Raw genomic sequence first — 12,529 nt, 5'->3', positions numbered from 1 at the left:
CCAGATGAGGCCTCACCAGTGTCGAATAGAGGGGAACGATCACATCCCTCGATCTGCTCGCTATGCCCCTACTTATACATCCCAAAATGCCATTGGCCTTCTTGGCAACAAGGGCACACTGTTGACTCATATCCAGCTTCTCGTCCACTGTCACCCCTAGGTCCTTTTCCGCAGAACTGCTGCCTAGCCATTCGGTCCCTAGTCTGTAGCGGTGCATTGGATTCTTCCATCCTAAGTGCAGGACCCTGCACTTATCCTTATTGAACCTCATCAGATTTCTTTTGGCCCAATCCTCCAATTTGTCTAGGTCCTTCTGTATCCTATCCCTCCCCTCCAGCGTATCTACCACTCCTCCCAGTTTAGTATCATCTGCAAATTTGCTGAGAGTGCAATCCACACCATCCTCCAGATCATTTATGAAGATATTGAACAAAACCGGCCCCAGGACCGACCCCTGGGGCACTCCACTTGACACTGGCTGCCAACTAGACATGGAGCCATTGATCACTACCCGTTGAGCCCGACAATCTAGCCAGCTTTCTACCCACCTTATAGTGCATTCATCTAGCCCATACTTCCTTAACTTGCTGACAAGAATACTGTGGGAGACCGTGTCAAAAGCTTTGCTAAAGTCAAGAAACAATACATCCACTGCTTTCCCTTCATCCACAGAACCAGTAATCTCATCATAAAAGGCGATTAGATTAGTCAGGCATGACCTTCCCTTGGTGAATCCATGCTGACTGTTCCTGATCACTTTCCTCTCATGTAAGTGCTTCAGGATTGATTCTTTGAGGACCTGCTCCATGATTTTTCCAGGGACTGAGGTGAGGCTGACTGGCCTGTAGTTCCCAGGATCCTCCTTCTTCCCTTTTTTAAAGATTGGCACTACATTAGCCTTTTTCCAGTCATCCGGGACTTCCCCCGTTCGCCACGAGTTTTCAAAGATAATGGCCAAGGGCTCTGCAATCACAGCCGCCAATTCCTTCAGCACTCTCGGATGTAACTCGTCCGGCCCCATGGACTTGTGCACGTCCAGCTTTTCTAAATAGTCCCTAACCACCTCTATCTCCACAGAGGGCTGGCCATCTCTTCCCCATTCTGTGATGCCCAGCGCAGCAGTCTGGGAGCTGACCTTGTTAGTGAAAACAGAGGCAAAAAAAAGCATTGAGTACATTAGCTTTTTCCACATCCTCTGTCACTAGGTTGCCTCCCTCATTCAGTAAGGGGCCTACACTTTCCTTGGCTTTCTTCTTGTTGCCAACATACCTGAAGAAACCCTTCTTGTTACTCTTGACATCTCTTGCTAGCTGCAGCTCCAGGTGCGATTTGGCCCTCCTTATATCTTTCCTACATGCCCAAGCAATATTTTTATACTCTTCCCTGGTCATATGTCCAACCTTCCACTTCTTGTAAGCTTCTTTTTTATGTTTAAGATCCGCTAGGATTTCACCATTAAGCCAAGCTGGTCGCTTGCCATGTTTACTATTCTTTCGACTCATCGGGATGGTTTGTCCCTGTAACCTCAACAGGGATTCCTTGAAATACAGCCAGCTCTCCTGGACTCCCTTCCCCTTCATGATAGTCCCCCAGGGGATCCTACCCATCCGTTCCCTGAGGGAGTCGAAGTCTGCTTTCCTGAAGTCCAGGGTCCGTATCCTGCTGCTTACCTTTCTTCCCTGCGTCAGGATCCTGAACTCAACCAACTCATGGTCACTGCCTCCCAGATTCCCATCCACTTTTGCTTCCCCCACTAATTCTACCCGGTTTGTGAGCAGCAGGTCAAGAAAAGCACCCCCCCTAGTTGGCTCCCCTAGCACTTGCGCCAGGAAATTGTCCCCTACGCTTTCCAAAAACTTCCTGGATTGTCTATGCACCGCTGTATTGCTCTCCCAGCAGATATCAGGAAAATTAAAGTCACCCATGAGAATCAGGGCATGCGATCTAGTAGCTTCCGTGAGTTGCCGGAAGAAAGCCTCATCCACCTCATCCCCCTGGTCCGGTGGTCTATAGCAGACTCCCACCACTACATCACTCTCTTGTTGCACACACTTCTAAACTTAATCCAGAGACACTCAGGTTTTTCCACAGTTTCGTACCGGAGCTCTGAGCAGTCATACTGCTCCCTTACATACAGATGGGTCACCTACAGCGTCCTCTCCGCCCGCTGCTCCTTGCCACCATAGGACAGGGTGGCGAGGGATCCCAGAGGAGCTAGCCAGGGCCTGGCACACACAACCACCGCCCTTCAGGCAGAGGAGCAGAGTGGGGGGTGGGGTGCTCTGACAAGCAACCGATGGCTGAGGAACCAGGCACTCCTGACTTCTAATCTTGGCTCCATCATGGACTCACCATGTGACCGTTAACCTCTCCATGCCTCAGTTTCCCCATCTGTCTAATGGCGATAATACTGACCCACCTCCTGCAGGGGGGCTGGGAGGACTCACTCATTACTGTCTGTAACGTGCTTAGAGCCCAGACAGCACCAGCAGCTATTGGGCAGGGAAGCATTCCCTTCAGCCCTGACTGAGCAGGGCAGGACTGAGCCAAGCCCTCCTTGCCATCCAGAGATTCGGTCGCTGTCTCTCAGCAGCAGGTGGTTCTGTGATAGGTGGCCAGGGACAGCAGAGCAATCTCGGCTCTGCCGCATGTTTCCCCAGAGCCCTCCCATCAGGGCATCTCCCCGAGAGTCCCAGCCGGAGGTGGGGGCTGTGACGGGACTTTCAGAGCCTCTATGGAGAGGGGCATCAGCAGGTACCGTCTCCCCCTTCACTATGCCCTCCCCCTCCTGTCCCATCATTCCCTGACCCAACTGTGGCAGGTTTCACTGTGTTTGACAGGAAGAGGAACAGAGCTGGAAGGCGTCCCTGGCTCAGAGTCCTGCCCTCCCTGGAGCCCCTGGGTTGCCTCGTGCTGTTCCCCCCTGAGGCTACCTCTCACCTGGCCGGGGGCTACAGAACCATGGCAGCTGGGACAGGGGAGCTTGGGGGCGGTGAGCTTGTCTTTGACTTCCTCAGGAGGGCTCTGCAGGAGGAGAGGAGAGGGTTAGGGGCGAGTCACTGGGAGGCTGGGGCTTATGGGGTGAGGCCGGGGGGATGCATGCAAGCGGTTAGCGCCCTGCTGCCCCTGCAGCACGGTGAGTCATCGTCCCTGGGCTGCACTGGGGCCGGCCCGCGAGGGCCCTGGTGGATTCGCTGGGGATCTAAGGGTCTGTCCATGCTACAGCTGGGGAGACAGACTCGCGCTAGCTCCGCTCTGGAAAATGCACTAAAAATAGCAGCGTGGCCGTAGCAGCGAGGGTGGCAGCTCAGGCCCGGGGGCTGGGGGTGGGCTTGGATGCGGAGGGCTAGCCTGAGCCGCCACCTACACCGCACCATCCAGCGGAGACACACCCCTGGAGGGAGGCTTCTCCCCCTGCTGTCACAGCCACGCAGGGGTCTCAGCGCCGTGCCCAGCTCCTGCAGCTTCCATTCCGCCATGAAGGATCAGGAGGAGGCGGGTTTGCTCCATGGCTGTGGAGCATGGAGTTCTCCCCGGCCTGTTCTTTCTGGGCCAGCATTTCCCCTCGTTCAGTCCCCTCCCCTCTCCCAGAGCATGCGCTCTGGCTGCGCCCTGGCTGACGCGGCCTCCCAAGAGCAGCCAGCACATCGGCCCCCCTTGTGCCCCATTGATTAAAGGACAGGCTTTTGTTGCCCATTAGTTAATCTGGAGTTCATGGCTTCCACCCTCTTCGCCTCTTACTGTACCCAGCCTATGATGGACCCAGAGCCAGGTCTCCAAGTTGGTTTCCTTGTGGGTCTGGCTTGCTGCGGTTTCCTGCCTTCCCTCTTAACTCTCCCTTGTTGATGGTTGTCCTGCAGGAGAGAGCAGCGCATCAGGAACCTGCTGCAAGGCAGGAGCTGGGCGGGAGAGGGGTGAATGTCAACCTCTGCTGGCTGGGCACAGTCTACAGAGGGGATAAAGCTCCTATGACTGTAGACAGCCACTGAAGGTCTCCTTTAGCTCACGTGGGAGAGCAGGGATTTCCCCAGACCTCCCCTGGGGGGGTGTACACTTCCCCCCCGCCCCCGAATTTCCCCAGCACCCCTGCAGTTACATGCAGTGTTGCCAATTTAGTCGTCGATTGGAAATTAAATTGAAATTGAAACATGAATACACACTTTAAAAGAATATACAGTGTCTGATAAAATACTTGTACCTGAGAAAGCAGAATGGGTTTGAAAAGTCTGAACAGAGACTAGCTTCCTCAGAGAGCTGCTGTTATTTATGGCAATGTCGGCACATTGGTGTCGGCGATGTTGGCCTACCTTATCCTTTCAAATTATGATTTGTAGGCCAGGTCTGACTGAGCTCTGCCCTGGCAGCTCGTGATGAGCCGGGGTGGGGGGAAGGCTTCAGGACCAGACTGTATTGACATGAACTCACCTACTCTGCCGAGGTATCCAGCAGACAGAGCTGTGTTGCCCAAGGGATCAGTTTTGGCTGGTGTTGGGTTACAAATCACTGAAGTATTAAATGTGGGGGTCATGAAATGTTGTTCTCCTCATTGTAGGAGTAAAGGGCAGCAGAACTGGGCTTAGCCTGACTGAATGAGGGGGTCTCCCTCTGTGCTTAATTTGTGCCAGGGCTGAGCCCCGGCACCTCCAGACTCAGCCATTCAGAGACCGGGGACCTCTGGGCTTGTCACATCAGTTGTGAAAGTAACAAACTTGCGTGAGCCCCGGCACTTCTTTCCTTACAAACTAAGCCCCAGTCACCCTCAGCCAAACGGCACTCCCCAAGCAGGGGGGTTGGATGCCAGATCCCAGTGGAGAGACAGAGGGTGGGGACAGGGGTTTTGCTTGGTGGGGTGGGCCCTGCCTAAGAGTCACAGGCACTATCTGACCTGCCCCCCTCTCCTGTTTAGAGGGAAAGAGAACTAGTTAGGCTCCACAGAGAGTCTTTTGGTTTGTTAAGTGACCACTAGAGCTGAAATCGCTGAGAATCAGGTCTAAGTGCTCAGACCGGCTGCGGGACAGCGTTTCTGTGGAAGCGACGGCCCAGCCTGCACAGCAGCGAGGTTCCCCCACTGAGAGCTGAAATCACCGAGGGCTGGAGGAACCTCCAGAGACCGACTCGCAGAGGTCACAGTGGCAGGTGGCAGCAGAAGGTGACAGTGCAGGGCCATTGGGGACGGAGCGATAGAGTGAACAGTGGCACGACAAACAACAGCAGCCAGAGCATTTGTTTATTGGACTATGTGTTAGTGATTTCACTCCAGAATGCTAGATTTGTGACTGGGAAACTTATAAAAATATACGTTTCCTAGTAGGCCAATATTTTTAAAATGCATTATTTGCCCAGGTTTCAGAGTAACAGCCGTGTTAGTCTGTATTCGTAAAAAGAAAAAAGAAAAGGAGTACTTGTGGCACCTTAGAGACTAACCAGTTTATTTGAGCATGAGCTTTCGTGAGCTACAGCTCACTTCATCGGATGCATTTGCCCAGGTCGTTATCTCACATCATCGCTATCTCAAGAGGTCATTATCTTGGGGAGTTTCTGTACTAAACTTTTTTATTATAATAATTAATTTTTATGTAAGAACGGCCATATTGGGTCAGACCAATGGTCCATCTACCCCAGTATCCTGTCTTCCAAAGGTAGCTATTTCAGGTGTGTCGGAGGGAATGAACAGAACAGGGAATCATCAAATGATCCATCCCCTGTCATCCACTCCCAGCTTCTGACAAACAGAGGCTAGGGACACTAGGAGCATGGTGTTGCAAGCCAGCCCATCCTGGCTAATAGCCATTGATGGACCTATCCTCCATGAACTTATCTAGTTCTTTTTTTAACCCTGTTATAATTCTGGCCTTCACAACATCCTCTGGCAAGGAGTTCCATGGGTGACTGTGTGTTGTGTGAAGAAATACTTCCTTTTGTTTGTTTTAAACTTGCTGCCTATTAACTTCATTGGGTGACCCCTGGTTCTTGTGTTACGTGAAGGGGTAAATAACACTTCCTCATTCACTTTCTCCACACCAGTCAAGATTTTATAAGCCTCTATCATATCCCCTCTTAGTCGTCTCTTTTCCAAGCTGAACAGTTCCAGTCATTTTAATCTCTCCTCATATGGAATCTGTTCCATACCCCTGTTCGTTTTTGTTGCCCTTCTCTGAACCTTTTCCAATTCCAATATCTCTTTTTTGAGATGGGGTGACCAGAACTGCACGTAGTATTCAAGATGTGGGCATATCATGGATTTATATAATAAAAGTGGAGGAGCCTCGTTTGCCAGACTGATCAGCTAAGCCAATACTGACAACCTATGTGAAAAGGCTGCAAAACACCAAGCCTCTGGACTGCACCAACATGCAGAAAGCCTTATAAGTCCGTCACTGTCAAAGCCAATTTTAGAAGAATTTAATGGAGGCTGTTAAGAATACTGGAGACACAACTCAGTTTATGTGAACCAACATGGCTATTGCATCATACTTTCTCTTTAAGCAAGAGATACCACACACTACAAACTGGAGGCCAATGTTAAGTGCATTGTCACTTGTTAATCCTGAAGTTGGACACTAGTTTCGAACAAGACCAGCAAATGCTCACTGTCTTTCTGGGGAAAAACTCAGCTGACTCTCTTGAAGCATGTGGTGCAACAGTGAAAGACTCAGCAGTTGAAAAAGTGAAGAACTCTCTCACCGCATTCAAAATATGTGCATGCATGGCTGATGAATGCACCAATGCAACTAGGCATCAAGTATTAAGTCAGTGTGTATGTTATCCTGATGCCCATGATAGGCCACTAGGTGCATTCTAGATGTTCAGGTTATAGAAGACACATCGGCTGCATCTGTGACATCTTAGAAGGGTTAAATGCTTGTAAATTGAACCCCAAACAGATGGCTGCTTGTGCATTTGATGGAGCTGCAAACGTCTCTGGAAGACATAGTGGAGTACAAGCTTTGCTCAGAGAAAAGTGTAACTCTAATCTCTCCTATACACACTGCAGAGGCCATCTACTCCAGCTAGCGTTAGTACAAGCTGAAGAATCTTCAAAAGACATTAAAAAGCCATAAATTTAATGGCTTTGTTATACTCTTTTTTCAGCAAGAGTCCAAAAGGACTGAACATCTTGGAAACAAATAGAAGATACACTGGGTCTGAAGTTCAAATTAGTCCAACCTGGGAAAACCTGCTGGCTTTCTCATGAGTGATTCTTGGCTGTTGTCTTAAAATTACTGTAACTATTATTACTGGCTTTGGAAAGTATCCAGCAAGATGGGACAGATCTAAGTAGTGAGGCTGGTGGACTACTTTTGTTACTAAGTCCAGAGAAGACTATCGCCATTCTCTCTCTTGTAAGTCTACTGTTGAAACCACTTGTCATTCAAAATGTCATCCAGGCATCTGCTACAACAGTAGTAGATCTTTGTCCAGCAACAAAAGCTACCCTTGGATCAATCAGAGAGATATCCATTGAAAAGGTACTGGAAGAAACAAAGACTTCAGTCCAGAAGCTGACTAATGAAGGCACTTATACTGACTCCTTAAATGAAGAGGACAAGAAGTGTTTGTTAAGCCAGCTGAAAAAGTACACAGACTTGATTCTTACAAATCTACAGTAACAATTGCTGGATTCTACTCAACCTCCACGTAACTTTTACAGACGCCTGTCTTATAAAACACCGACAGTTGAGTGGAGTGAGGCACTACCAGCAATAGGGCTGCTATGTGATCAGGACAGAATAGAAAATTTTGAAAACACAGTGGAATATCATACGATGAACTAATGAAGATTTAACTTTAACTTCTTCTTTATCATCACTAATGGTTCGACCCAATTTTTGTGCTAAGTTTCCTGGGCTGAAAGAAGTAGAAATTCATCTCTTGCTACTCCCAGTCACAAGAGCTACAGTTAAGCATTCTTTTTCCTCATTGAATAGAATTTTGTGTTCTGAAAGAAGTCGCCTTCTGCCTGATCATGAGCATATCATGAAGGACTGGAAGTAACGGACACATGAGAAGCTACCAAAAATGAATGCACTGCATTCGAGAAGTTCATTAACAGTGTTGTGCAAAATAACAACCAGAAAGATGTAGATATAGAGCTTCATAGTAGGCTTGTATAGCCAACTTTAATTTGTGTGATGATTTAAAAACATGAGTTAAATCTAACAAAATTGTCATGAAACATTTTTCAGTTTTTATTATGGTGCCTGTGGTGGGGCGGTGCCCCACCCCCTGAGAAAAAGGGCTGAACCAGGCCTGAGAGGCTGTGCAGACCTGCAGCCAATCAGCGAAGGCCTGGGGAGAGCCAATCAGAGCAGGGAAAGAGTCAGCCAATCAGGACCAGGCTAGGCCCTATATAAAGGCTGCCCAGGACCAAAGCAGTCAGTCTCTCTCAGACCTTCAGAGGGGAAGGGCTGTCTCCTGAGCTAAGGAGCAGAGCAGAGCAGAGCAGAGCAGAGCAGAGCAGAGCAGAGCAGAGCAGAGCAGAGCAGAGCAGAGCAGAGCAGAGCAGAGCAGAGCAGAGCAGAGCACAGCTCAGCTCAGCTCAGCTCAGCTCAGCTCCAGCCTGATACCTGTCAGATTGCGGGCCCTGACCAGAAGGGCCTAGACGGTGCAAGGGGTCAGAGGGGAAGTGACCCAGGGAGGACGGATAGATGAGGGGAGAGAAGGAGGGCGGAGAGGCTGCCACTAGAGGGTCCCTGGGTTGAGACCTAGAATAGTGGGTGGGCCTGGGTCCCCCCCGCCACTTTGCCCTTGTACAGCACCTGGCTGTGGAAGAGTGGCTGTGATAGACTGCAGCCAGCCCTAGACCTTTGGGGGTTGTGGTTGGCCACTGCGGCAGGAGCGAACTGGAAAGACTGCTGTTAACCACACACACACACACCCCGGAAGGGGGGTGAGGATGGATTAAGGGGCACTGTCGGAGGGTGGTGACTAGAAGTGGACATCTTGAGCAGGGAGCAATGCGGGTCTGGATACCAAAGCAGATGACAGGGAGCAGATGACAAACGGGACACCACCGGCAGAGGGTGCCCCACAGAGGATAGAGCTAATTCCCAGATTTGCCAGTGGGAGGCGCTGCGGTGGTGAGTCCCATACAGTGCCATACAGCCCACCTTCAACCTCACGGTCTCACTCCACATCAGCCATCCCCCCTCCCCCTGTATATTCGAACACCACCACCTCCATTTCAATTCCTGGGGAAAACACTGTGGGAGAGGCTTCACAAAGGTCCAAATGGGCACAGGGAGAGAAGCTAATAGGGGAAGGTGGAGAGAGGTAGTTGGAGGAGGAGTGAAGAAACAGCAGCTGGTGGGGCCGGATGCAATGCACCCAAGGGTGCTGAGGGAATTGGCCCATGTGATTGCAGAGCCATTGGCCACTATCTTTGAAAACTCATGGTGATCGGGGAAGGTCCCGGATGATTGGAAGAAGGCAAATATAGTGCCCATCTTTAAAAAAGGGAAGAAGGAGAACCTGGGGAACTACAGACCAATCAGCCTCACCTCAGTCCCCGGCAAAATCATGGAGCAGGTCCTCAAGGAAACCATTTTGAAGCACTTGGAGGAGAGGAAGATGATCAGGAACAGACAACATGGATTCACCAAGGGCAAGTCATGCCTGACCAACCTGATTGCCTTCAATGATGAGATAACTGGCTCTGTGGATATAGGGAAAGCGGTGGATGTGATATCTTGACTTTAGCAAAGCTTTTGATACGGTCTCCCACAGTATTCTTGCCAGCAAGGTAAAGAAGTATGGATTGAATGAAGGGACTATAAGTTGGATAGAAAGCTGGCTACATCATCAGGCTCAATGGGTAGTGATCAACCGCTCGATGTCTAGTTGGCAGCCGGTATCAAGCGGAGTGCCCCAGGGGTCGGTTTTGTTCAACATATTCATTAATGATCTGGAGGATGGCGTGGATTGCACCCTCAGCAAGTTCGCGGATGACACTAAGCTGAGGGGAGAGGTAGATACGCTGGAGGGTAGGGATAGGGTCCAGAGTGACCTCGACAAATTGGAAGATTGGGCCAAAAGAAATCTGATGAGGTTCAACAAGGACAAGTGCAGAGTTCTGCACTGAGGACGGAAGAATCCCATGCACCGCTACAGGCTGGGGACCAACTGGCTAAGTGGCAGTTCTGCAGAAAAGGACCTGGGGATTACAGTGGACGAGAAGCTGGATAGGAGTCAGCAGTGTGCCCTTGTTGCCAAGAAGGCTAACGGCATATTGGGCTGCATTAGCAGGAGCATTCCCAGCAGTTCAAGGGAAGTGATTATTCCCCTCTATTCAGCACTGTTAAGGCCACATCTGGAGTATTGCGTCCAGTTTTGGGCCCCCCAGTACAAAAAGGATGTGGACAAATTGGAGAGAGTCCAGAGGAGGGCAACAAAAATGATCAGGGGGCTGGGGCCCAGGATTTATGAGGCGAGGCTGAGGGAACTGGGGTTATTTAGTCTGCAGAAGCGAAGAGTGAGGGGGGATTTGATAGCAGCGTTCAACTACCTGAAAGGGGGTTCCAAAGAGGATGGAGCTCGGCTGTTCTCAGTGGTAGCAGATGACAGAACAAGGAGTAATGGTCTCAAGTTGCAGTGGGGGAGGTCTAGATTGGATATAAGGAAAAACTATTTCACTAGGAGGGTGGTGAAGCACTGGAATGGGTTACCTAGAGAGGTGGTGGAATCTCCATCCTTAGAGGTTTTTAAGGTCAGGCGTAACAAAGCCCTGGCTGGGATGATTTAGTTGGGGTTGGCCCTGCTTTGAGCAGGGAGTTGGACTAGATACCTCCTGAGGTCACTTCCAACCCTAATATTCTATGATTGTATTGTGAGGGAGAAGAAAAATAAAAAATCAGACAGGCTTACACTGCCCCTCCCCATCACATGCCCTCTCAGCAGCACTTTGAGGGCCTCCAGGGTGTCCAAACCCAAGACTGGCACCTCAGGAACTGGGCACTTGCCCCAGGTTAGTTTTTATGCTCGAGTGAATTGAAACTGTCAGGTCACAATCTGCTGCTAACAGAGCCAGCAGCGGGGAGGCTGCTGGAAAAGGGACTGTGTAGTCTGAGAGGATTTTGAAAGAAGGAAAAAGTTAGGAATAAATATCTGTTCCAAACAGAAAGGTGATCACAACCTTTCCCCTACTACCTGTGTGAGCAGGGTCTGAATGACTTCTCCCCGGACATCCAGTGAGGAGCTGGGGGGGAAAGACTTCAGGAGCAGACTGTGTTTGCAGAGACACGCCCACTCTGCCAAAGTGAGCAGCATGATGGAGCTGCTTTGCCAAAGTGATCACTTTTGGCTGGTGCTGGGTTACAAATCCCGCTTAGTATAATCTCTTATGAGTGATGTGCCTGAATATTTGGATGCTAATATCTAAACTGTATCATTAATTTATTAACCTGAATTCGGGATATTGCAGATTATGTACTATACGTATTGTATGACTTTTAAACCAAACTTTGTATAATTAGGCATTGTACCCAGATGTATAGACACTCTTTCCTTAACCTGTGTATGAGATAATTTTCACATTAGCTTGAATGCAAGGATAATGAAATGTGGTTATCCTTATTGTACAAGTAAAGGGCAGCAGAACGGTACTTAGCCTGCATGATTGAGGGGTTCCCTTAAATTGAACCTCATTTGCTAAGCAGGGGGTAGAGATGCCAAATCCCAGGTACTATCTGATCTTCTCCTCTCTTCTGTTTGAAGACAGAGCTGTTTAGACTCAATCGAGAGTCCTTGTTTTGTCTAATCATGGCTAGAGCTAAAATCCCGGATAACCAGGTGCTGAGCCTTCGGCCTGGTGTGGGACAGTGTTGTCCTGAAAGAGAAGTTTCCTGCTACCCACTGAGGGCTGGGTTATGTGCTGGGACCTCAGAGCATGACCTGGCAGCAGCTAATTGCAGAGGCAGTGCAGCGGCTCGGGCATGGCTTGATGTCCCCTTCCCGGGGTGCGAGGTGAACTCACATGACGGCACGGCTGAACTCTGGGTCTCCGCTGGCCAAGCCCAGTAACTGCAAGTGGGGTGCGGTCGAGGGAGAGGGGAGCGATGGGTTAAAGGAGCATGTGTTTCACACTGCAAGCAGAGAAACTGAGGCAAAGGACACTGCCCAGCGTACTCTGGGGTGGGTGTTTGCTCGTGGTCACGTGCCTTTGGATTGTGGTTGTGGTGTTTTCCCAAATTAATGCCGGGTTCCTTTCCCCTTTTATTAAAAGTTTTCTTTGCTATCCACAGACTCAGTGCTCGCGAGAGGGGACGTATTGCCTCTCAGAGGCGCCCAGGGCAGGGGTTAAATTTTCCCAGGTTACTGGGCAGGGGCTTGAGCCGGTTGTGATTTGTATTGTTAAGAGGAACCCCTAGACATTGACCCCAGCTCTTGATGCTGCTGATTCCACCTGGCAGAAGGGGTTACGCTTGCATTTATCTTTCCACTTTGGACTACTTTTTTGTAGTGGAATTATACACACAAAACAACCAATGTCTCCACAGACTTTCTTCAAATGCCTGAGCTGTGCCCTGCTAGC

General features: G+C 49.9%; 1 protein-coding gene across 5 annotated transcripts in view; it reads right to left on the bottom strand.

Moving 5' to 3' along the window:
• Positions 1–12,529, bottom strand: part of LOC141981836 (uncharacterized) — a 31,399-nt gene that overhangs the window by 1,203 nt on the left and 17,667 nt on the right. For all 5 annotated transcript variants that reach the window (XM_074943475.1, XM_074943471.1, XM_074943474.1 and 2 more), the window contains 2 exons: positions 3,747–3,854; positions 2,941–3,024 (listed from right to left, as the gene is read on the bottom strand). In XM_074943475.1, coding sequence (XP_074799576.1) covers positions 2,941–3,024; positions 3,747–3,854 — 192 coding nt within the window. The remainder of the gene's footprint in view (positions 1–2,940; positions 3,025–3,746; positions 3,855–12,529) is intronic.

Source organism: Natator depressus, chromosome 2 (assembly GCF_965152275.1).
Source record: "Natator depressus isolate rNatDep1 chromosome 2, rNatDep2.hap1, whole genome shotgun sequence".
Taxonomy (NCBI): Eukaryota; Metazoa; Chordata; order Testudines; family Cheloniidae; genus Natator; species Natator depressus.
The sequence above is the reverse complement of the archived record's forward strand: the minus strand, read 5'-3'. Positions and strand labels throughout refer to the sequence as shown.